This window comes from Ctenopharyngodon idella, chromosome 21 (genome assembly GCF_019924925.1).
Source record: "Ctenopharyngodon idella isolate HZGC_01 chromosome 21, HZGC01, whole genome shotgun sequence".
Lineage (NCBI taxonomy): Eukaryota > Metazoa > Chordata > Actinopteri > Cypriniformes > Xenocyprididae > Ctenopharyngodon > Ctenopharyngodon idella.
The window spans coordinates 28725387-28750570 of NC_067240.1; the positions used below are offsets into that span (position 1 = coordinate 28725387).

The 25184-nt window shown below is 38.8% G+C and overlaps 1 protein-coding gene across 6 annotated transcripts in view; it reads left to right on the forward strand.

Moving 5' to 3' along the window:
- Positions 1-24689, forward strand: part of gabra1 (gamma-aminobutyric acid type A receptor subunit alpha1) — a 33221-nt gene extending 8532 nt beyond the window's left edge. For all 6 annotated transcript variants that reach the window (XM_051877816.1, XM_051877817.1, XM_051877818.1 and 3 more), the window contains exons 4-10: positions 4403-4470; positions 8205-8425; positions 9436-9518; positions 9981-10124; positions 12920-13072; positions 15938-16140; positions 21024-24689. In XM_051877816.1, the coding sequence (XP_051733776.1) occupies positions 4403-4470; positions 8205-8425; positions 9436-9518; positions 9981-10124; positions 12920-13072; positions 15938-16140; positions 21024-21341 (1190 nt within the window). In that variant the 3' untranslated portion in view covers positions 21342-24689. The remainder of the gene's footprint in view (positions 1-4402; positions 4471-8204; positions 8426-9435; positions 9519-9980; positions 10125-12919; positions 13073-15937; positions 16141-21023) is intronic.
- The last annotated feature ends 495 nt before the right edge of the window (positions 24690-25184 follow it).

A 25184-nucleotide genomic window follows, 5' to 3' on the forward strand; every position in this document is an offset into this window, starting at 1 on the left:
CAGTTATATTAGTATGATATACAAAATCACAAAGTATCCTTTTCATTACACATAAGTGTTTCATCCATGTAAACTTTTCATTTACAGTAACTGCCTGTCATAAGGCCATTACTACCAAATGTTTAATTTGCATGTCTTCTTGTTTAGTTTAATACTGTTATAATACTGTTATTGTACTATTAACAAATTATCAAAAGATTTCTATAGATATACATTCTGGTAACTGGTAATCTTCTGATAACTGGTTTGAAATTTCTGAAACAGAAAACCAAATATAATGAATTATAAATATAAATGGTATGAGCAATTTATCTCAGATGATAACCACAAAGTTCCCTTTGGAAGAGGAACTTTGACGCTGCATCATGGTGTTGACAATATGGGAACGCTCCATGTGAACCGGTGTCTGAAGCATGTGTGAATACATGCCAATTTTGATTGATTACAGCAGTTTGGTGACATCAAATGCACGCCAACAGGCTATAAGAGGGCGCCTGAAGAAAACTTCATCGGCTCTTTTGTCTTCAGGAAGCCGTTTATGAGTGCGTACATGTGAAATCTAAACCCGAGTGTCTATCTGTGTTTGAAAAGTATCATGCAGCATGGAAAGAAAAAATGGGTTAGAAAATGTATCACGCCCTGACCTCGTTTTATTACGAGTATTGATACACACAAGCTCTCAAAGGGGGCTGGCTGTGTTCACTGTGACTGTTTTACAGTGATGAAACTCTACTTCCACCTGGATTTCTTTAAGGGCGATGGGAGCCAGGTGTCTGTTCCCCGTGGTTCCGGTTCTGTGGCTGTCAAGATGGCACAGAGACTTAGAACATGGGGTTCGCAGATGAAGCTGGTGGAGGAGTTAGGGACGGGTCTATCATTTTCTCACCTGCTGATCCGGAAGCTCTCTCGGCAGCCTCTTCCGATCTGGCAGAGAGCATGTTATTGGCCCGGTCTAGTTCTGAGGAGTTGACGGGAGTTGAGATGGATGTTTTAAGTGAGCCCGTTGTCTACCTTGCCTACACAGAAAAAAGGAATCTGCTCCAGGCAGACTAGAAGAGAGATTCTTCACAGGTTACAAATGCACCCCTCCCATGAGCCTTCTGTTTCTTTGCAATCTTTATGATGAGGTATTGAGATTGTGGGAGAAACCCCCCCACACACACCCCCCAGTCGACTTACTGAAATGTGAAGTGGACAGCTAAACACGAGTATGTGAGGATGCCCCAGGTTGAGGTAGATGATTGCAAACTATCTTTCTCCTGGTGTGGCATCCTCCTGGAATGCTTGTGCCTTGCCATCTAAGCCCTAACAAACAATGCTGCGACTCATAAGCAAGCATATGAGGCGGTGGGCCAGGCTGGTGTCACTTTGCACACCATGGTGGGTGTTGCAAGCCTACCAAGTCAACTTACTGAAGGACATCAATTAAGGTGAAGGGGTGTCTCCAGATGCAGCGCTGGAGATCGGCCGCACCACAGACCTTGCCTTCTGGGCTTTCTTGTATTGCCCCACTTTTGTCATTTGTTGCCCTCCTCAGGAGTACATCAATAGAGATTATGTTCCTCCTTTTTAATCACATCTCATAACAATATACCATAGGCTTTTAATGAAAAGAAAGTGCCTGCATTTGCATCAGTGCCCCACTTTTCTTATCTGTTGACTTCTCCATTCATATGATGGAAATAGTATAAATGTGTTCACAGATGACAAAATGGATTTTATCACTATGAGTGTTCCGTTCCCTCATCTCTCCAGTACTAGAAATATGGAGTTGTTATAGTGCTTCCCTTCAACCACATATTTATGCCAGGTACAGATGAAAAGGGTGGGCAGTGCCACAACTTGCGTCCCACTTTTTTATTTGTCACGCTCTCCAGTACACAAGGTATGGAGGCAGTATCAGTATACTCCCTAATTTTCTATAGTGAATAGGTGGGCAAAAACAAAGAAGGAGAGTGGGCAGTTCCGCCACTCCTTTCCTTCTCTTTTGTCTGTCGCCCTCTCCGGTATTGGGAGTATGGAGGTAATAGTGATGTGCTCCCTCTGTAAACACATATAAATGGCTGATACTGAAGAGGAGAGTGGGCAATACCACCACTCGTGTCTCACTCCCTCCTTGGTTGCCCCCTTCAGTACTTGCAGTTCAGAGGTGGTAGCTTTATGGGAATACATTGGCTCATTTCCTTAGGAGACCTGACAAACAGGTAGAGTGCTTCCCAAAGGGTTTGGTGGGGACAGTCTTTCGGTAATAGGGCACTTCAGAGAAAGAAGTGGTTCTTATTGTAATGGGTGTCTCTCTTTCTGTGTGGCCCTCTCTAGCTGCGGAGGTAGCAGGTGTCGACTAGCTTTGTCAACACACTTCTTTGATGATTAGCAATGGAGAGCATGAAAGTGTAGAGCTGGTGAAGGTGTTCCACTCTCTGTGCTCTCTCACCAGATCTTCCAAAAGTACTTTTGCTATTTCTCCTTGAGGAGACTTAAGGTAGAGCAAACAGTTGAGATAAGATAACAGTTGAGCCTCTTCTAATCCTTAAGGACGAGATGCTTAATTATATGTTCCCTTCGGTAAGGTTGCCCTTTAGAGCTTATAGCCGAGGTATAGCGGAGTATGGTCGGAGTAGCAGTACTTTACTCTGCCCTCTTCCAATTAGGAGTTGCTGGTGGACGCAGTGAAGCTGCGGCCTCCCTAGCTAGCTCAGCTCCCGGGACAGTTATACAGGTAAGTAGGGAAGGGAGAATATTGAGCAGTGGACCACAGACCTAAGCTCTTGGTAACTCAATGCGCTGTATGGTAGCCTTTGGCCTCAGCCTAGTTCGTATATATATATATATATATATATATATATATATATATATATATATAGTCCATTTAAAAAGAAATGTAAATAAAGGTTTATGTATAAAGTGAAATGACAAACATTTACATTTAATGTATTAATAAACACTTTAAGAACACTTACTATTAATGTCTAATAAAGATAAAGCACTTAATTAATGGCAATTTAGTTTACATTATCTAATCTAAAGTAAGGACTATGTACTCTTAATAATCATCAACAAATCTTTTACTACAGGTGTAAAATATAACTGTACATCAGATAAGAATGATTAACAAGTTGTAGGATTAAAAAAGGGATTTAAAAAACATGATGAACTCTATACATATGAGCTAATTAAACAAAAATACTTTGTTAATTACAGTGACAATCAATGAAGAACTCACTATTTTAATATAGGCTGTTATTATAATAGCAATGTAGAGACTACAATTTAAAACTATCAATTAACTATAAAAAAATTGTTTCCAAATTATTTATAAGTGCTTTGTTACTGTATTTTTATTGTAAAGTGTCGCCAAACCTTTTGATAACACACTGGATAGATAATTTAACAAACATTATAGATTTTATGTCAGTCATGACACTTATTAAATGAATGTAAGTGTATTGTCTAATGTGACAACTGTAGGCTCTAGTACTGTAACATCCTTAATTCACAAACAAGGTCATTTGAAACATGTATCTTGCATTGTTTGCAATTGAATGAACTGATTGTTAAAGGTACTAAATTGAAAGAAGATCATACTGTTGTGTTTTGGTGATTAAATGAAATGTTCTCATTGCATATTACAATAATATTGGTTTGAAACAATGATTATATGTAGCAAAGATATGTATAACTGTAATGAAAGCATGGAATCAGGTTTTGAAAGAATGACTAGCTGTGTTATAGCTGTGATCAGCTTAGATATTTGTACTAAAAGTTTTGAAAATGTACAACTTGTGAAAACAGATTAAAGACATTAGATATTGAATGCAGGCAAATGCACATCAAGTGAACATGGTTTATATATCATTTATCACCTGAGAAAAATTATCTTTGAACTGAACTGATTAATTCATTGAGTTGGTAAGAAACTCTTCACACGTGGCGTATAATTTTTAATTTTCAATGTGTTTGTTTGACCTTATTCACATTACCTGTGTGATGTTGACTAACACCTTCCATCAACATCAGTCATCATTCCATGACACATAGACACTGTGTTTTTCTTGGAGGCAAGAAAGTAAGGTTTATTTATTTATAAACAACACCAAACTATTTATGCAGAACATTATAGTGAGGTTTACTTGATGTGATTTTAAATTTGAATGCTTTTGTGAAAAGTAAAGAATAGAAAAGAAAGAAAAGAAAAAGAAAACTGGACCAAAATATCCCAGGAATTATTAGAAGCATGTTGTTAGAGAGAGATATTGTAGAACCCATGTAATTTGAGTGTGGAGAGTTTGCTGAACCCCGATTAGATCAAAGACAGGCAGGTTGAACCTCTGGATTAAAGGGTTGTTTAAACTAATGACCAACACTGATTGACACTCAAACTCCTAATTTCTTGCTTCAACAGAGCGTGTAACCGAAGTCAAGACTGACATTTTCGTGACGAGTATTGGGCCAGTCTCAGACCATGACATGGTAAAACCTTTTCTTTTTTTCTTTTTTCTTTAAATGTCACACATTTTCTGTGTTGCCATTGATCCGAGGAATCATTTACATGGTTAAATGTATTTTTGAGGCTACTGTCTATACTTTAACATGTTTGGCCAAAGCCACAGGCCTGATCATGTTTTATTTCAAATCTGAAGATGATGACTCTAAAACTAAATATTTGTTAAGACCATGCCTTGCGAATTTTAATTTATTTAGAGAAGACTTTAATATGCTAACTGATGTTTATTCACATGTTCTAAGCATTCATTCAGTCTATTGTCTCTGTTGTTTTGTGGTGCAAACTGCCTCATTCAGATTCAGTCTCTCTGCACATGTTTACCCCTCCAGTTGGGATATGGTTCTAATTGTTATTCTTTTGTCTTTATTATAATTACTGATAACTTTCTATTCATGCTGTTTTAATCCCTCATTTCTTTGATCAAACTTGTCACTTTACCTTCTTTGAATTGTATCAAATGCCCTACTTAAAAAAAAAAAAAAAAGAATAAAAAGAAAAACATTCCAATGGTCTTTACTTTTCAAAATTAGTCATAAAACATAATCGCTCCTGGTAACAGGTGCATAAGGGCTAGCTAGCATGTTAACTTAGCACAGCATCAAAGATGACAATTTATGACATTAAAAACACGTTTTTTGCTCCAAACTCACTTTATAACATTAGTCTAGTGTTTTAAAAAACCTTGTGTAATCACATGTGGCTTCTCACCACAAAATGAGGCAGAAAATATATTATTTTATAGTATTCTACACTATGATAAAGGCTATGCCAATGTAATTTTCATAACGTCTGACACAAATTAACAAATTACTGTCACTAAATGATGTTTAGAGTAAAGGAACCGAAGGAGGGAGGATCCATGGTGTAGCCAGCATGGAACATGGAGCCAATGTGGAGCTGATGGGTTGACAGGGCAAGGTAGAGTCCAGAGTCCTTCCAAGCTGCAAGGTGGAACCTGTAGAGGAGGAGACAAAGGGCTAAAGGGAGCCAGTGTAGATGGGGCTGAAGAACTAGATGGCATAGGCAGAGGAGGTGGGACAGGGAGGCTGGGTGGGAGCATCAAAAATGACACAGACTCAGTGCTAGATGACAAAACAGACTTAGTGCTCAGCGAAGAAACAGACTTGGTGCCGGGCGAAGAAAAAGACTTGGTTCTGGGCAGCAGCATCAGTGACGAAGGAGACCTGGAACTGGACGATGAAGGAGACTTGGACCTGGATGATGTCTTTAAGTTTTGAACTGGAAAACGAAGGGCTGAAAAGAGCCAGCGGAGACAGGGCCAAAGAACTATATGGCATCAGCAGAGGAGGTGGAACTGGGAGGCTGGGTGGGAGCATCAACAACGACACAGTCTTAGTGCTGGATGACGAAACAAACTTAGTGCTGAGCAGTAGCATCAGTGAAGAAGATACTTGGAACTGGACGACGGAGACTTGAAACTGGACAATGAAGGAGACTTAGAACTAGATGATATAGGAGACTGGACGGCGAAGGAAGCTTGGAACTGGACAATGAAGGAAGCTTGGAACTGAACGACGAAGGAGACTTGGAAGTGACCCTTTCACATTCTTCAATTATAACACTAGTGTTCAGCACACTCACTTCAGCCTTTGGAGTATGTGCGGGGCTCCATTCCATGCCCCCATTTTACCACAGGAACAGGCAGGGGACCGGCTCACACACCTGATCAGACTCCAAAAAAGGCTTGAGCTCAGGGACGATCGTGGCCTCAGGGTTTAGCTTCATTAAGGAAAGGATTGCTGGCTCACAAACCTGGTCAGACTTGGCTCTGTTAGGTTCTGGGTCTGCGATGGGCTCTAGCTTTACATCCCCTCTGTGATTCGGCTTTGTTGTCATGGCAGGCTCTGGCTCGTGCTCCGTTGAGGGTGCGGCTACTGGTGCAGCGTGCACTGAGTCAACTGCGGGTACAGGCGAAGAATGATCCTCCTCACTCTCACAATGATGTAGGGCAGGGGTGCCCAACCTTGTTCCTGGAGATCTACCTTCCTGCAGAGTTCAGCTCCAGTCCTGTTTAACACACCTGTCTGTAATTATCAAGTGCTCCTGGAGATTTTAATTAGCTGATTTAGGTGTGTTTTATCAGGGCTGGAGCTAAACTTTGCAGGTAGGTGGATCTCCAGGAACAGGGTTGGGCACCCCTGGTGATGGGGGAATCCACACTCTAAAAGCACTCAATCGACGAATGCCTGGAACATCCTTTGATGGCTGTCTCCAGGTAGGTCTGAATCAGCAGACTAAAGTGCGGCTGCCCGGTGATGGCCCTCCTTAAGGAGAGGGGCATTCCAAGATTTCACGCAGAGGCTGTCGTCATCGTAGTGTATGAGATGGAGCAGATCTAAAAACCTCTGTTTGTGCTCTGTGAGGGAAAGATCCCTCTAGGAGAGGAGGAGGATCTCAACTCCTGCTAGATCCATTCATTCGGTCTGATCGTCTGTCACGCTAGGGTTGCTCTAATCGCAAGAAGTTGATTTTTAATGAAAACAAACCCAAAATAACACTTCTCAGATTCTCAGAATACTAAAACATGGCAAACAGAACAACAACATACAGATGAGATCAGACAAAGAACACTATAAACACAGGGCTAACAAAGGATAAACAAAGGGAGGAAACAAGAAAGGCAACTTAATCAAACAATGAACAACCATAGCAACAAATGCAAATGCAGAAAACAGAACAGGAAACGGTGGAAAACCAACTCAGAATACAACTCAAACTAAACTCAAACTCAAAGAAAACATGACATTATGGAAACATACTGTTTTTTTTTTTTTTAATTCTACATAATATATTTTGGATAATGAAATATCCTGCAGACATACAGTGTCAGATATTAACTTCAAATCACATTTCTCCTGTCAAACATAAGTTCCTTCATAAGGCAACTGTAAATAAGGTCTATTTCGTAAAGTTTTTTTTTTTTTTTTTTTGTTACATTTTATTCATCCAGTTATGTAAGTTTACCTAGAATAATCGGCTGTATCAGTGTCAGTGTTGGGTGTAATGCATTACAAAGTATTAATTACAGTTTCTTCTGATGTAATTGCATTAAATACTATATAGACTATAGAACTATTCTATAAGCAATAGTGGATTTTACATCAGAATTTAACGTCTAATGTTAAAATGTATGTTTTTAATGTAACCTTCACCTCTTCATTAAAAGAGGTGTCTATCCTTGTTCAGCTGGTCAAAGTAGTAATGCAATACTTTTTAGACAGAGTAGCTAGTTATAAATTACTTTTTTAGAGTAACTTATCCAACACTCATTAGTGTCATAATGGATGATCATTTAAAAATGAAAATAAAAAAATAAAAAAAATGCTCACAGCTATGAAAATCAGTAGTTAGAATGATTCATGCCACTAATTATAGCCACCAATGCTTCAGAAAGCTCATGGCTCCTCCTATGACTGCAGTTTTACTGAAATTACTGCACAACAGCTACTCTACAAGTATCAATTAGAATCCTTAAAGTATTTGAGGATAAATGAAGAAAAAGCTTGTTTTGTCACATTCTGAGCTTACCTGGTGGCTATGAACTATAATTGAATGTAACATTTTTTAAAGAAAATATACTGTAACTAACAAATTCTTTACTGAAACTAAAACTACTCATGCATTTAAGCTACATTTGAAAATATTATAAAAATGAAACTGAAAATATGTTGTCTTGCAGGAGTACACCATAGATGTGTTCTTCAGGCAGAGCTGGAAGGATGAGAGGCTGAAATTCAAAGGTCCCATGGCAGTGCTCCGTCTCAACAATCTCATGGCTAGCAAAATCTGGACCCCTGACACATTTTTCCACAATGGCAAGAAGTCAGTCGCCCATAATATGACCATGCCTAACAAACTTCTTCGGATCACAGAAGAAGGAACTCTGCTTTACACCATGAGGTGAAGCTGCTACTTGTTTTTCATCTGCTTAGCAAGAACAGAAGCATTTGATGACCTTTTTATGCTATTTCCTTTTAATATTGGTGTTTTATCCCAAGTGATTGACCTTGCCCAGATCAGCTGAATAACTTGGTTACCATCTGTTTTTATATAGAAGTATTCAAATATATAAAATGTATTTCAAAATATGACAGTTGAATTTGTAAATGTATATTACACATTTCTAGTGTAAGTTTGGGTTTGGTCGTACCATAAATCACATGGATCTCTGCCTCCTGTGTAACTAACGTACAGGTCAGGTCAAAACATGCATTAGGCATCCTTTAGTCTGCTTAATTAGGAGATTGGGGCGAAGATGGAAGGTCATATTTGTGTCAACAAAGTGTGAGGAACGAAAAAATGTGCGGAACGTACCCTAGGATATGAGTAAAAGAACTGATTATTTACCATTTACCGTTTTATCATCCTGTCAAGCCGTATCGGGATTGTTTACGTGTGTGTGACTATGTATGTGTGGGGAGAACCGAGCAGTAGTAATTTCTATCTATAGGGTGGGTGATCTGACTGTCCAGGGTGTTTACCTGCCTGTGGCCTGAGATGCTAGGATAGGCTCCAGCGTCCCTGCAACCACAGAAGAGAAGCTTGGAGAAGCTGTTTGGAGATGGATAGGATAGATGGATGGATATAAATATTTGTTTATATTTAAAAATATAAATTAAATATATATTAAAACAATGACAGAAAAGGTGTGCATATTAAATAACATTGTGGTAATGCCTATATTTGGATAATCTTGTGAATTAAATATATTAAACACAAAAACACAACAAAAAGTGAAATGTATTGATGTATACATTTCTAAATTCAGAATGGATAAGCAGTGACTGCATATCAGGTGAATTCCATATCAATGCATCACTTCACATTGCTTAATATATCAGTTTTGAAAAAGGATGTTGTTACTGGTTAATAAATAAATATTGTATCCCACCTTCTCTCTTGTCTCTTAGGCTTACAGTCAGAGCTGAATGTCCGATGCACTTAGAGGACTTCCCAATGGATGCCCATGCTTGCCCTCTCAAGTTCGGCAGCTGTAAGTGCTGGGCTGTTTTTTTTTTTTTTGTTGTTGTTGTTTTGTTTTTTTCTGTAGAAAGTTCAGATCCTACTCAAATGCTCTAAACTTAGTAGCTGTGAGCAAATGGGACTTTCTCTTAGGTCCACAGAGTGTAGAGATCATCTCTGACATAGCACCTCACATACCTGAGTTCACACAACCAGCTGGACAGATTTAGCAAACTCTACCCTGACCCAACTAATCCTTGAAAAGAAAGAACAGATGTGTCTGTGCCAGAGGAAGAATGAGGAAGAAAAGACACATGAATAAAAAAAAAAGCTTGAGACTCAAAGCCACAAGGCTCTAAATATTTCAGCGTCTGCTGCGTCTCTGCTGTGCTTGAGAAACCACTGCAGTATATGACCCCAGGAAGCACTGACAGCTGACAAGTGACTTCTTCACTTTAAACAGTTTGTTTTGTGTTTTGTTTGTTTGCACCAGATGCCTACACAAAGGCTGAAGTGGTGTATGTATGGACACGAGGGGCAGCACAATCTGTGGTTGTGGCTGACGACGGCTCCCGCCTCAACCAGTATGACTTGATGGGACAGACTGTCGACTCGGGTGTGGTGCAATCCAGCACTGGTGCGTTTTTCTACCATTAAATTGAGCTAAATAGTATTACTTTTTCATACTGTGGTTATATTTTAGTAACTTTACCCCAAAGTATCATGCCCATAATTTCTCTAGTTGATGTTTAAATTATTATTCTGTTCCCCTTTTTACTGGCCAGATCAGACTTTTCCTCTATTTTATGTCCTTCTAAATTCTTCAGATGGCAATTCTACTTTGCTTTTCAGTAAGCACAATACTGGAATGTGAAAAAGAGCATTATCTGGAAAGATCATGTTCTATTTTAGGAACCATATTTGCATACAAATCATCTGATAAACCTCCTACTAAGATCAGATTCATATACATTCTAAATCATTCATATACATGCTGCATCATGGTACTGACACTATGGGAAGTTGAATACCAACTCCACCATGCCCTGGGTGGGCACAAAGAGCCTGTACAAAAGGTTTTGCTGAGCACCGACTTGGACTTGGATCAACCCTGAAGGACTCAAGAACCTGGGGTTGAATCCAAACTGTAAAACCTGATGAATGTTTGTGGAGAGGACCAGCCTGCTGGAGCACATACATCATGAAGTGATGCACCCTCAGCAAAGGCCTTGGAAGAGGCTATACTCCTAGTGGAGTGACCCCTACAGGTGAAGTCATATCTTGTAGGAGATGGTGATATCATCAGTGATTTAATGCAAGATGCACTGCTTGGTGACTGTATTTCCTCTATTGTGACCACCAAAAGAGACCAGAAGGTGAGGGGATCTATGCCACTGGCCTAAGCGGTGGTCATAGATCCTCAAAACACAGACCAGACATAACAGATGCAGACTTTCTTGCTCTTAGGAAGAAAGCCTTCAAGACAACTGACTGACCAGCCATAGAAAGAACGTTTGGAATATAGTCTGATCTAGGGTGTAGTATAGCTCTGACATCACCTGGAGCAAAGTCTAAGCAGGAGGAGGCTACTGAAAGGGCTTCCTACTCTCCAGAATTGTGTCAAAGCTAACAATAAGGCTATTTTGAGAGTCAACATCTTGTCTGGGGCTGATTCCAAGGCCTCAAATAATCTCTGTTTTGGAGAAAGCACACTCTTTTTGAGGTTCAGCCTGAGCCCCAAATGCTTCATATGAGCAAGCACAAGTTCTCGATGTTGTGCTTCTAGCTCTTCCAACTGGGCTAATATCAACCAGTCATCGATATAATTGAATACATGGATTCCCTAGAGTCGCAGCAGTGCCAGAGCAGCATCCATGCACTTGGTGAACATGAGTGGGAACAGAGCTAGGCTGAATGGAAGCGCTCAATTTTGAAAAGCCTCCCAAGGCCTCAAATGGGGCCCCTCTTAAGGCTCACAGGACCAATACTAGGTACCAGGATATAACTAGTGACCGGCAGATAGGCCGTAGCTGGCAGGAACTGAGACCTCCCCCTGTGGTGCCCCCACCCCCACAGAAGATCCATCCAGGAACTTGTTCTCTGCCCAGAGCAGGATCTGCTGCGCCTGCTTGAAAATGGGGCGTGAATGCAGCCAACCCTGGTGATTGACATAAGAGACCACTGAGGTGTTGTCTGTGTGGCCCAACATGTGGTCTCCCCTCAACTGTGGGAGGAAGTGTTTCAAAGATAGAAACACTGCACCTAATCTCAAGACAGTTTATGTGCCACAAGGTTTGAGACCTCTGCCAAAGGCCACAGGCTGGTCAGCCATCGAGAACTGCACCCCAGCCCGTGAGAGTGGTGTCCACTGTGAAAGATCTCTTGGCCTAGCTTGATGTCTCTCACAGTAAGGATTGAATCTACATATCCCGGGGACAAATGTGCCTGCATTGTGGTCGAATCCCACGCTATACCTAGAAAAGTGGATCTCTGTTTGGGAGAAAGCAAACTCTTCTTGAGGTTCAGCCTGAGCCCCAAACGCTTCATATGAGCAAGCACAAGTTCTTGATTTTGTGCTGCTAGCTCTTCCAACTGGGCTAACATCAACCAGTCATCGATATAACTGATTGCATGAATGCCCTGGAGTCTCAGCGGTGACAATATATTTCAAATATATTGTTTTAGAAGATGAGTAAATCATTGAATAGTCATAGAACTGCATTTGAAGTAAACAGATTGTTTGGTTGCATTTTATTTTACAGTGCCGTAGTTACATTGTTATTTCTCAAATAAGTACTGAGTACTATTAATTAACTACATGTACTTACTATAGAGTTACAGTTAGGGTTAGGGTTTGGTTTAGGGTTAATTACTTGTAATTATGCATAATTTACTGTTAATACTATAGTAAGTACATGTAGTAATGTGTAAATACGGCACTGTAAAATAAAGTGTTACCGATTGTTTTGTTAGTTTTTTCCCCCCTCTTTCTTTTTCCTATAATTAAACATAAGTCTACTGCTGGGCTGCAGTCCACATATTTCCATCTTACAGTTGAGTTTATCAGTCTGTTAGTCTAAAAATTACATAAATTCACAATTTTAAGTCATCTTGGAAATTTTCTGAGCCCCCCCTAGTGGGCCACAGCCCCCTAATTGAGAACCACTGGTGAAATTTGATTAGACTTGAAGACTCAAACATGAAAGTAACTCTTCAAGCTTGATTTATTCAGAGGTTAGGGAAATCCCTTATTACGGATTTATGTATGGATCAGGGGGCATGATTAATTGCATTAATTTCATGTTCATTTCTTTATAATAAATCATGGTACATTAACATGTTAAATTGACTGTCCTAATATACACACTAATTAATGTTTATAGTACTTCTTTCAAAACTTTCTCACTTCAATCTCATTCTCTACACTTTCAGGAGAGTATGTTGTCATGAAAACACATTTCCATCTCAAAAGGAAGATTGGTTACTTTGTCATCCAGACGTATTTGCCATGTATCATGACCGTGATCCTGTCCCAGGTGTCCTTCTGGCTAAACAGGGAATCTGTCCCTGCCAGAACTGTGTTTGGTGAGTGTCCAAATTGTTCAAGTTAACCATTCAATGTTAGTGTCACTCTACAGCAGCCTCCAACTCTTCAACATCTTTTTTCCAAAATCTTCAAATCTAGTGAGCTGTTTTACTGTCTAGGTAGCTACTTTCTAAATCGGCATCCTACATGAAATTGAATCTCATTAATTATTGATTTGGAATAATCTACCCAGGCAGCAGCTCCTTGCACTACAAAAACATTGTTCCTCATGAGACATAAAGAACACAAAAAACTCAACTTACAATTGATTCCAAAGAGTTTGATGTTAGCATGTTGCCAAGACCTCATCCATGATTATTAAGCTCATTACAGTGAGTTCTGGGATTTCCGTCTCAGCGACGTATACCAGTGATGCTGCCTTAGATTAGATTTGGCCAAGACAAAGTATCTTAGAAGGCAGCATTATGGAAAGTACAAGCTGACAAGAATAATTATTAAGGGTGTACAACAAAGTACTGTTGTATCTGTATATGTAGCAATGGCAAAATTATTTAAAACTTCATATAATTATTATTATTTTTTTAACAATAATACTAAATGGTAAATAAAAGGGGGAAAAAGTTCTTTAGTAGAGTACTTAGGTTTCATTTGCATGTGGGGTGGGTGGGACATGTCCCCACCATTGTTTGATTCAATATTGTCTCTATCACTTTTTGAAAGCCATTAATAGCTTGCACCCATGTACAGCACACAGAAATAGCACCAATCCCACATTACCCATAATTTAATTCATACATGTTACACAAAATACATTTGCACCAAAGTCATTCAGTGGTCATATGGTCGGCCAGTTTGAACAGATGGAACAGGGTTTGGGGTTCTTGCTCTAATTTTGCATTTATTTTTAATAGTACATTATAGTCAAATTTTTTTGTAGTCATTAAGTCAAGAAGTCCCTAATAAGTCAATAAGTTTTTTTTTTTTCTCAGTGGTTTTCAATACTTTATTAAAAGGTTGCATGCATTGATTATTAGTTCTTTTAGAAGAAGCCTGCAAACTGGCAATCATAAATACTTAATTTGGCAGTGTAATGTATTATATAATACATATCAGAGAGGACATATTTTGTTCCTCTGTCAGCTTGTTGGGCTACCCTTGCATTAAGTCTCCTGACAGGGCACTCCGAATTCCCAAGTGTTTGCATCTTAGACCAAAAGAAAAAAAAAAAGTTGCATCTGAGAGCTGTCTATGCCTTAGTTCTTGCTGGTTAGCTTTACAGCAGCCTTGCAAAACTATATTTGTTTTCTCAGTTTTGTGAACTTGTATTCTACAAATGCACTTTTGATTGAAAAATGACTAATGGGTCAAAGATGTGATGCTCATTTTTGTGTCTTGACCTATTTAAAAATAAATAAATAAATAAATAAATAAAAATAGCCTATTTTGTTGACAAAAACTATTTACACTAACTTTGACTGCCATTGACTGGTTGAGCCATCCATTAAAAGGTATTTAAATAATAATAAAAAAAAATTAAAAAAATCATAAAAAAAATGTAGTTTGGCATAATCTTTCATTATTATTTTCTATAAAAAAGAAGTATTTTGTTTTAAAATATTCTTATTTGAAAAAAAAAAAAAAAAATGTGTTTGTTTAATGTTTAAAAAAGAATATGTATTAGGCTATATCCAACAAACAGGAAGCTATTGTTTTCAGATAATGACACAATGGAAACCAGTGTGACCAAATTATAATAATGCCAAATTATTGTTTAATGATGCTAGAAACACCCTCTGAGGTGCTGTCACCAGTGCCTCAAAAGGATGCGTCTCCACCATCACTCCCTATATTTCTACAAAGGAAATCATTGCAGTAACGGAGGATAACAGTTATGCAGCATCTCATTCCCTAATCAGTGAAACAGGGTTACATAAGTTTCCTAAGAAGTATTTCCTACTAAAGCAAGGCAGTATTTGACTCTAGTTAAGCGTATCCATATCAGACTGGTAGGAGTGGCCTTGGACAGTAAAATGCCTAGTGCATTATGGGTGTTGAAGTTTTCCTACCTATTTGGCAAAAGGGAAGATGGCAGCCTTTTTTCTCTGTTTTCTCTAGTCAGGCAGCACCGATTTAAAAAATTTATCACTGATTAAAAAAATTTAAATGTCACACTTCTACTGCATAGGCAGCCAAGTTTATTGAAAGCCCATTTTGCCAGCGGTGAAGTACCCCTTTAAGTAATGTTAACACATATCATGAACCTTGAATGTTTAGGAAAGGTAAATTTATAAAGTGACAAACTAAGATTAATTAATGTTGTAAAGCGGTTTTATTTGGCCAGTGAAAACATTGGACATTTTTTCTTTGTACTTTTGTCAGTTAAATAAATGTTCAAGAGAATGAACACATCACAGATTTTTGATTTTACTATAAATAAATACATGTTTTATGTGCTGTTTAGGGATGTGTAAATCTGAAATATATATCAAAAGAGCATATCACAATCTTGTAATAGATATCACAATAATAGACTGGTGTGAAAATATATCAAAATATGAAATATGGCAGTCTTTGTGGATCATTGTACAGAAAATACTAAAGAAATTAACATAAATATGTAGAGATTTTGTAAGCAGAATTCCATCCAAAAGTAATAAGAACAGATTATATCATAATTTAGAAAGCAAAGTGCATATACAATTCTCAAAGTAGATATTGAATTTGCTTACTACTCTGCTTCAAACACAAATCTAAATCTCTTTTAAAGAAGGTATTAACCTAGCAAACAAATCAAGCAATCAATCTAATAGCATTTAAACACTATTTTGTTTTCTGGCAGACTGATAAAACCTTGACATATACTTGCTTAATGCAGGCGCTTTCCATATGCTTTCTCCTTGCAGGAGTGACCACTGTCCTTACCATGACTACCCTAAGTATCAGCGCGAGAAACTCTCTCCCCAAGGTGGCCTATGCCACAGCCATGGACTGGTTCATTGCTGTTTGTTACGCCTTTGTCTTCTCGGCTCTCATAGAGTTTGCCACGGTTAACTACTTCACAAAGAGGGGTTACGCCTGGGATGGGAAAAGTGTGGTGCCAGAAAAGGTAAAGTCATTTCAGTTTTCAAATAAAAGAAAAAAGAAAAAACTTTTACACAAATGGAGATAAATGTCATTAAAAGATTAGTTTATTGAAAAAAAAAAAAAGAAGAAAATGAAAATTCTGTCATAATTTTCTCACTCACGTTATTGTGTTTCTTATGATATTTTGAAGTTGTTGTTCCATACACTGAAAGTAAAAAAAAAAATATATATATATATATATATATATATATATATATTTATAATTATGGTATTTTGGGAAAGTTAAAAAAATAATTATATGTTATGTTATATTCTATTTACTAACAGCTTAACCCATTTTGTACTTGACATGGCTGTGATAATTGCTGTTAAGAGGAGGCATCGCAGAGAACAGAGAGCAAGTGGTAGAAGGGAGAAAATTTTCTCTACTTGTGTTCATTTATTTGGAATGCCAGATGAAGACGTTATCCAAACATATTGTTTGCCAAGCCACATTATTTTTAATTTGCTGTGCCTGAGTTGTTAGTAGATCACCCGCACCTGATTATCATCGGCTCCGTTTGTTTGCGACCCTATGCTAATTTGTGCTGCTCTTGATAGATTGCTTTGCTCATATTGGAAATGAGCTGGCTGTGTTTGTTCTTTAATTTGCGAATGGTCACTAGGTCACCCGCAGAACTTTCCACTCCCACTGGCACTTTTATGGAATTGCAGTCTAACGTTAATTTGTCCTGTTTAGTAAATTTAGCCGGTAACACTTTAGTATAGGGAACATGTATTCACTATTAACTACGACTTTTCCCTCAATATACTCCTAATTTACTGCTTATTAATAGTAAGTTAGTTGTTAAGTTTAGGTATTGGGTAGGATTAAGAATGTAGAATAAGGTCATGCAGATTAAGGCATTAATATGTTCTTATTAATTACTAATAAGCATCTAATATTCTAGTAATATGCATGCTAATAAGCAACTAGTTAAAATACCCTAAAATAAAGTGTTACCATTTAGCCCTTTGTCCTTGTGAAGCCATACAATAGATTTGTTTGAGTAATAGATGGAAATGTGTCATCGCAAAAATTATCGCAATATTTGCTTGTGCATATTAAAACATGGCACTTTTACTTGTGTTGCATCCAAAGGGGATCAAAGTTTGGTTGTTTTGCATGGTCCAGTTAGCTCAGTTATCTGCTAGATTTCATAACTACACCTTTTGGTTGCGAAAAGTCTTTCTCTGTTTACAGGCATTCACAAATATGCTCAGATAATTGATAGTGAATAGTCTAGCACTGTTCATGTTCTTGTTGTTTACTCAGCTAATCAGCATTTTCATGACGTCATTTGTCAGATGGCATTTAGATTCAAGTTAAAAAAGAAACGGCTGCAAAAGTGGTCATGATCAAACTTAGGAATGTCTTGGTTACTGTTGTAACCTCCATTCTCTGATGGAGGGAATGAGACGTGGTGTCAATGTGATGACACTAGGGGTTGTACCTGAGGAGCCAACAGTATTTCCCTGACATTTCAGCAGGTACTTCAGCGTTGTGGCAGGAGGGACACCACGTCCCATCAGGGAACGGAGGTTACAACAGTAACCGAGACATTCCCTATCTGTTAGTCACTTCGATCCTGGTGTCGATGACAGCCTTCTTCTTCTGCAGTCCCCCAAAAACAAAGAGAACAAAAGACAAAGAGCTGCTTAGAGCTTCTGAAGCTCTGCATGTGGTCGGAATAAATGCGCAGAGAGTGTACTGGACACAGGCTGGGTCTGCCTTGTTTCTTGCCAGCACTTGCAAGATCCGCACTTGGTCCCTAAAAGGGGTAGTGGGAACTTTGGGCACATAGCCCGGCCGGGGTCTCATGATCACGTGAGAGTATGCCGGCCTGATCTCAAGGCACGTTGCAATGACAAAGAATGCCTGCAGGTTCCCAATCCTCTCGAAGCACGGTCAGGAGTACCATCTTCAGTGAGAAGGCATCCAGCTAAACTGACTCTAGTGGCTCAAAGGGGGCTCTCTGTAGGCCCAGCAAGACTACAGAGAGATCTCATGAGGTAATAAGGCATGGCCTAGGAGGATTCAACCTCCTGGCACCTCTAAGGAACCTGCTGATCAAGTCATGCTTCCCTACTGACCTAACATTTACTGCATCGTGATGTGCTGCTATGGCAGCCACATACACTTTTAAAGGTGGAAGGGGACAGCTGACCCTCCAGCCTCTCCTGCAGGAAGGAAAGTCCTGACCCAACTATGCATCTCTGTGGGTCTTCCCCTCGGGAAGCACACCAGTTAGCAAACAGACTCTACTTCAGGGCATAGGCCCGCCTTGTAGAGGGGGCTCTACCACTGGTGATAGCCCACTTAAGTCTTCAGCATCCCATCCAAGGGCCAGACGTGGAGTGGAATAGTGGGAAGATTCTTAGGAAGCAAACAGGTCTACCTGTGCTTTGCTAAATCGACTCGAGATCAGCTGGACCACTTGGGGGTGGAGTTTCCACCCTCTTTGGGGCGACACCTGTCGTGACAGCATGTCCGCTGCGCAGTTGAGTTTGCCTGGAATATGAGTGGCTCACAGTGATTTTAGTTGCAGCTGACTCCAGAGGAGATGGTGGGCGAGTTGCGACATGCGACATGAGCATAAACTGCCCTGATGGTTTATATATGCTATAGTCGATGTGTTGTTCATCCGGACCAATACATGCTTGCCTTGGATCAACAGCCTAAACCTCTGCAGGGTCAGCAAAACTGCCAGCAACTTGACTCAACTGATGTGCCAGAGCAGTCAAGGGCCCATCCAGGAGCCCAAGGCTGCGCACACATTGCATACAGCGCCCCAGCCTGACTTGGAGACAACTGCTGTGACAACAACGTACCTGGACACTTGTTCTAGGGGAACCTCAGCCCATAGAAATGAAAGGTCTGTCCAAGGGCTGAATGTATGCATTAGGATTAGCCAGTTGTCAATATGGGGCAAGGGCAGCCTCTGCGACTTTCATGAAGATGCAAGTTGACAGGGACAGCCTGAAAGGGAGGACCTTGTACTGATATGCCTGACCCTCAAAAGAAAACCAAAGAAACGGTCTGTGTTGAGGTAGAATCGAGACAAGGAAGTATGCGTCCTTTAGGTCTATCGCTGTGAACCAGTCCTGTCGGTGAACGCATGTCAGAATCTGTTTCTGCGTCAATGTCTTGAACGGGATTCAGTGTATGGCCTGATTTAGAGCACATACTTCTACATTGGTCTCAACCCACCGCTTTCCTTTGGTACAATGAAGTAAGGGTTGTAGAAACACTTCAATCTTGGCTGGAGGGACAGGATCTATTATAATCTTCGCCAAGAGGACTGCAATTTCTGCACACAGGACACAAGCTTCTTTCTCTGCCACAGAGTTAAATAGGACGTCACTGAACCTAGGTAGGTGCCTGGCAAACTGAATTGCATAGCTGAGTCTGATTGTCCAGATGAGCCAGCGCGATGGGTTAGGAAGTGTCAACCATGCCACTAGACTTCTGAAGCGGAGCATTGACCACCATATCAGAAGGCATAGCGTACCAGATCTGTGACTGTGAGTGCATATAGACCCCTACCTTGCTCCGTGTATCCTGACTGCAACTGGGCTGAGACGGGCGAGGAACCTGTGCATCCCCGTGACACGTTGTACTGGCCAGAGTAGGGATTTGTGTAGGTCACGGTTGAACATGAGGAGGCAAGGTACTTGTGTCCGGCATGCTCATATCGCAAACTGTGTAACCCAGGGAAGGAGGAAACTGCTACACACCACTCCCTGGAAAAGAACAGCCTCTGCCATCCCTGGGTTGCCCATCTCAGGGACGTTTCGAAGCCTCCCTCAGGTTCTTGGTGGTCGTCTGATAGATGGGAGGCTCTACACTGCAGCTGGGCTGTGGGTTCAGGCTGTGGCAGAGTTGGTGTGGCAGCCACAGGCAGATGCCCTCAGTGACGGGCAGATGGGTTGCATGCTCTCAGCAGCCTGTAGGTGGCTCTGGAGTCGTGCCAAGGCAGGATGTGTTTAATAGACTTTGTCTGCTTCTTGCCTACCAAGAACTGCTGGGCAAAGTCCTCGACAGTGTCGCTGAAGAGGCCACCCTGTGAGATGGAGGTACAGAGAAAGTTAACTTTGTCAGTGACCCTCATTTCAGCAAGATTTAACCAGAGATGGACCACCATGGTGGACATCACCTGGCCTTATCTAGAGTCCCAAATGAAAACTCAGCCAAATACAACTTTAAAAAGACACTCTCCGCCATTGTTTTGCTCTTTTAGAGCTCTGAAACTTCTCTTTTGCTGAAGTGCCCAAGGGAAGCGTTTGTCTTCTGAGCGTTTGTCTGCTCTGCTCCAAAGAATAAATCTGAATGAGTGGATGCACACTGCCTCCTTTATACCTGTATGTCTGGGGGAGCCATGCATGCAAATTCCACTCGCCAATTCTCATTGGCCTTTTCTGAAGTATCAGAGGTGTTTGGGCCTCCCAAGTGCGACCCCTAGTGTCATCACATCGACGCCACGTCAAAGTGACTGACAGATAGGGAAGCCTGTTTCCGAGTGGAAAAATATGATTATTTCTGAAACTTTCTAATACTTATAACTTAGTATCTCATAATATTGAGAAACTTCCTCATAATTATGAGAAAGATGTCTGTTCTTCACATAAAATCACTGACTTGGAATATACGGCACAAGAATTGACTTTTAGGGTGTTTTGTTGTTTTTACTTTGTGCGCTAAGAAGTTCATTCTATTGATGACAGAATTTACCTTTTTTTTTTTTTTTTTTAACTGCTTTAAAAAAGGGTGTGAAGAAGAATCTTAAATACTCTATAGTTAGGTTTACAGCAGTACCCAGTGGTAGTAACAGCTGATGACATACTTCCTGTTGACCTCCTTTACAGCAAAAGAAGAAGAAGGAGTCATTGCTGAAAAAGAACAACACCTACACTGCTGCAACAGCAACAGCTTTTGCTCCGAACATTGCCAGAGACCCTGGTTTGGCAACTATTGCTAAAAGTGCCCCCCCTCCTCCAACCGAGCCCAAGGAAGAGCCAAAACCCAAACCTCCCGAGGCAAAAAAGACCTTCAACAGTGTGAGCAAGATCGATAGGATTGCCAGAATAGCCTTCCCGTTGCTCTTCGGAACCTTTAACTTAGTGTATTGGGCCACTTACTTGAATAAAAAACCCAAATTACAGGGTGCCCTGCAACCACACTAAGTCTATCTACTCTGTCTTTTTTCCCCATATGTTTCTAAACAATTACGAAAAAAGTGAAAAGAAACAATTTGTCTCAAATTTGTTTCGATGTTAGTCAAGTTCCCACTTTCAAATTTGTGTCAACATATGTAACATACTGTATCTTCCTATATGATAAAGAGAGGGACTGCATTATGTACAAACCACTGCATTGGAATGGAACTAGACACTAGTAGAGTGTCTAAAGTGGACCATCGAAATAGTGTAATAAAAATAGTTTAAAACTCATTTCCTTAAGGAATAGTTCACCCATAAATACATTTTCTGTCATTATATACTCTTCTTCATGTTATTCCAATCCTGTCTGATCTTGTAGAACACAAAATGAGACACTTTGCTCTTTTTGTTACAATGGCAGTTTAGTGACTATGTCTGTCCAGACCTGAAAAGGACAAACACACCAACAAGCACCATAAAAGTAAAAATATACCGTACACTTCATTCCAAGTCTTCTAAAGTCCCGTTCCTCACAAGAAGCTACCACATGGCTTTAGAAGATTTACAGTATAAATTTTGTATAGAATATTTTTATGGTGCTTTCATTGTCTTTTTTATGTGGTGACTATGTAGGTGTATGTGCAAAATTAAAAAAAATAAAAAAATAAATAACTTCTACTTCTGTGTTCCAGAAAAAAACAAAACAAAATAAAAAACAGCCTACAGTTTGAGTAAATGGGGGAACTATTCTAAGATGTTTATTTCGACATTTAAATATGTTTTTGCATTACATTAGCAATGTACATGGAATAAGTTTGCATGGGTGAAGCTTTTCTATACCCAATCAACAGCTTGATTTAAACTGTCATGTGTTTCTCTGTTTTCTTTAGCCTGTGTTTTAGATCTTATGTTATTTGACATATTCTACTAGGGTTCCATTAACAGCAATAAAACATGTCTCAGTGGAGAAAAAAAAAATACTCATGGATATGAAAATTGAAGAGAACTTAAAAAAGATTAAAGTGTATATCATAGAGCATACTATTTATTTAGTTTTCATGTAAATATAAAGTGTTAGAGATGTCAATATTAATTTTGAGCTTTGCTAAATGTAACTACAAGGTACAAACTCAGTGCTTGCCAGAAAGAGTGATTTTGTGTTTCGATTTGTGCAGATCATTGAGAAAATTTGGGTATGTAATTTTTTTTTTTTTTCAGAGATCTACTAGACACTAGTTTGGATTCACCTTTACATGATTATAATACATAAATGAAAACCAAGTATACATGTGCAGTTGTACATTTTATAAAGAGTTTAAGAGGAGGGACTACAGTAGATATTTAGAAAAAAATGTAAACTTCTGTCTTGATGTCAGAATGCAATTTTATATTTAGCATTGAAAATAGTCTTTAGTCTTTATTTTGGTAGATGGTTTTTGAAACATTGTGGCTGGTGCACAATTATGGCATTAGGGTTTTCACTTATGTGCTGTTACTCGCTAGCATCACTTTAGTGTGATCAAGTCAGAGTGGATCAAGAGTAGTGCCTTGTATATATTTGCAAGTTGAAAGGGTACTTTCTTAGAAGGTGCTCTACTTTAGTTTGTTTTAATTTTATGGGCAACCTTTTAAAAACGTCACTGAAAGAAAGTATCAGCCACACTGCCTTTTGTCTCACAAGTCATAGTGAACATATAAACATAATCCATTACAGACATGTTTGTCCCTGCTTGTTAATGCAAACTAAAAGAAAACATATCTAGGTATTATCCATGTATGTGAATACACTGTTCTACATATAAATATGTCTTGTAATGCTATAACAATGCCAATTTTTTTTTTATGTTTGTGGCATGTCAGTTGCTCAAGCACCTATTAAAAAACAACTTATAAAGGAGTATCCTCTCTATTTTTGGATTGAGAGAGAGAGAGAGAGAAAAAAAGTTCTTTTAAATGAAGAACTTTGACATAATCATACTTTACTTTGATGTAGCAATATAGATTAGTAAGGGCTTTTTTTGTGATTGAAGTGATAAAAGGCACACCATTATGATCAATTTGAGTTGCTATTCTTGGTATGTTAATGTATGCCTAAGTTGGCAGTGCTCCTCTGTTTTTGTCAATTTGTTACTTTCTTTATTTAAAAATACACTTTTTTTTTTTTTTTTTTTCAAAATTTTGGAATGGATGTTTTTGGGGTAGGTCACTGGATAAGGATATTTCTGGCACATTATCTGGACTTTGTGATGCAGATAAATGTCATGTTACCCCACTTTATTATATACTTCGATCTTCACAAGAACCTCTTTGATAGTACCTGGGAATTTGCTGAGTTTGTGCCAGATCGAGCAAAGACTGGAAGTTTACTCTGGGATATGTGTGAAAACAGTATGCACATGCACAGTCATGGAGTCCTTTGGAGCCAGACTTTTGTGAATGCGATAAAATTTTGAGTTAATTGTGGTTTAAACTCAATATCTTATCTTGTATTGAAACAGTGTGTGTGTGTATATATATATATATATATATATATATATATATATATATATATTTATATATATATATATATATATTTATTATCCATGATGATACTTGTTCTAAAGATGCAGCATTTTATTTGTACCAACCTGTTGTTATGCATTTTGCACATTAGAGGCATATTTGATATTTATGTAGTCAGCTTTGTGCTATGCAAGGATAGCTTTAAATCATATTAATTAGCTTCGCACCCCTCATCACTGTCGTTTTCAATATATATTGTAAAAATTCAGTTACAAACTGTGCACCCTATTTAGCTGTGGGACTGTTTGTCATTCAGAAAATCTAAAAAAAAAATGGGTTGTTCAGTTTTGGAATAATCCATTTCAAAGATATGGTAATGTGGCAATAAAAAAGACAGATTGAAAATAATTCAGTTAGTGTAATATAATATGTACGTACACATCAATTAATAGATAAATTTAGATTGTTTTGTTGCATCTAATAATATTTTTTTGATTGTGTTATGAATTAAGAATTTGTATTTTTTTTATGGGAGATTATAGCATTTCATATGCATACCAGATTGTGAAAGTGGTTTTATTTTTTGATTTTGCAGTGTACTGGATAAACCCAACACATGCTGTAATTAAAAAAACTACATTTGTGCTTTGCAAAAGTTGAAGTAACTACTAACTTTAAAGGATGAACATGCGCATACATGGCCATTGGCACAAACAGCTATGTGCACAAGTCCAGAGTGAAAGAATGATTTATTCTGTACTGTATACTGGGAAATGGCTATTGTCTTTGTAAAGGTTTGCTTTCTTAATGTTATAGCCCTGTATAATTTGATTATGTTCATTAGTCATACAATAAAAGGAAAAAAAGAAATCTGCCGATTTTTGTCATTTCTGTTGCTGTCATTTGCTTAATCCATATATAAAAATATATAAACATCCTTATTGGAGACTTTTTCTGCCTACTTATAAGGCTGTGGAAGCATGGTTGTAGGTTTGTTTGTTTGTCACGCACTTCAATTTCACACCCGACATTCTTGAAATGCTTCTTTATTAAAGGGCACCTATTATGCCCATTTTTACAAGATGTAATTTAAGTCTCAGGAGTCCTCAGCATGTGTCTAAGTTTTAGCTTAAAATACCTCACAGATAATTTATAAATCCATGTTGTAAATACCCATTTCTGGCTTCAGTGAAGAACAGGCTGTTTTCGTACATGTGCCTTTAAATGCAAATGAGCTGCTGTGCCCCGCCCCCTCTCTACGATCACAGCTCTTGCCTCAATCGGATTCTCTACCATATGCAAACAAGACATCTGCTTTGTTTTGATTATCAACTATATCGCGATCACTCTCACGGATAGCATAGT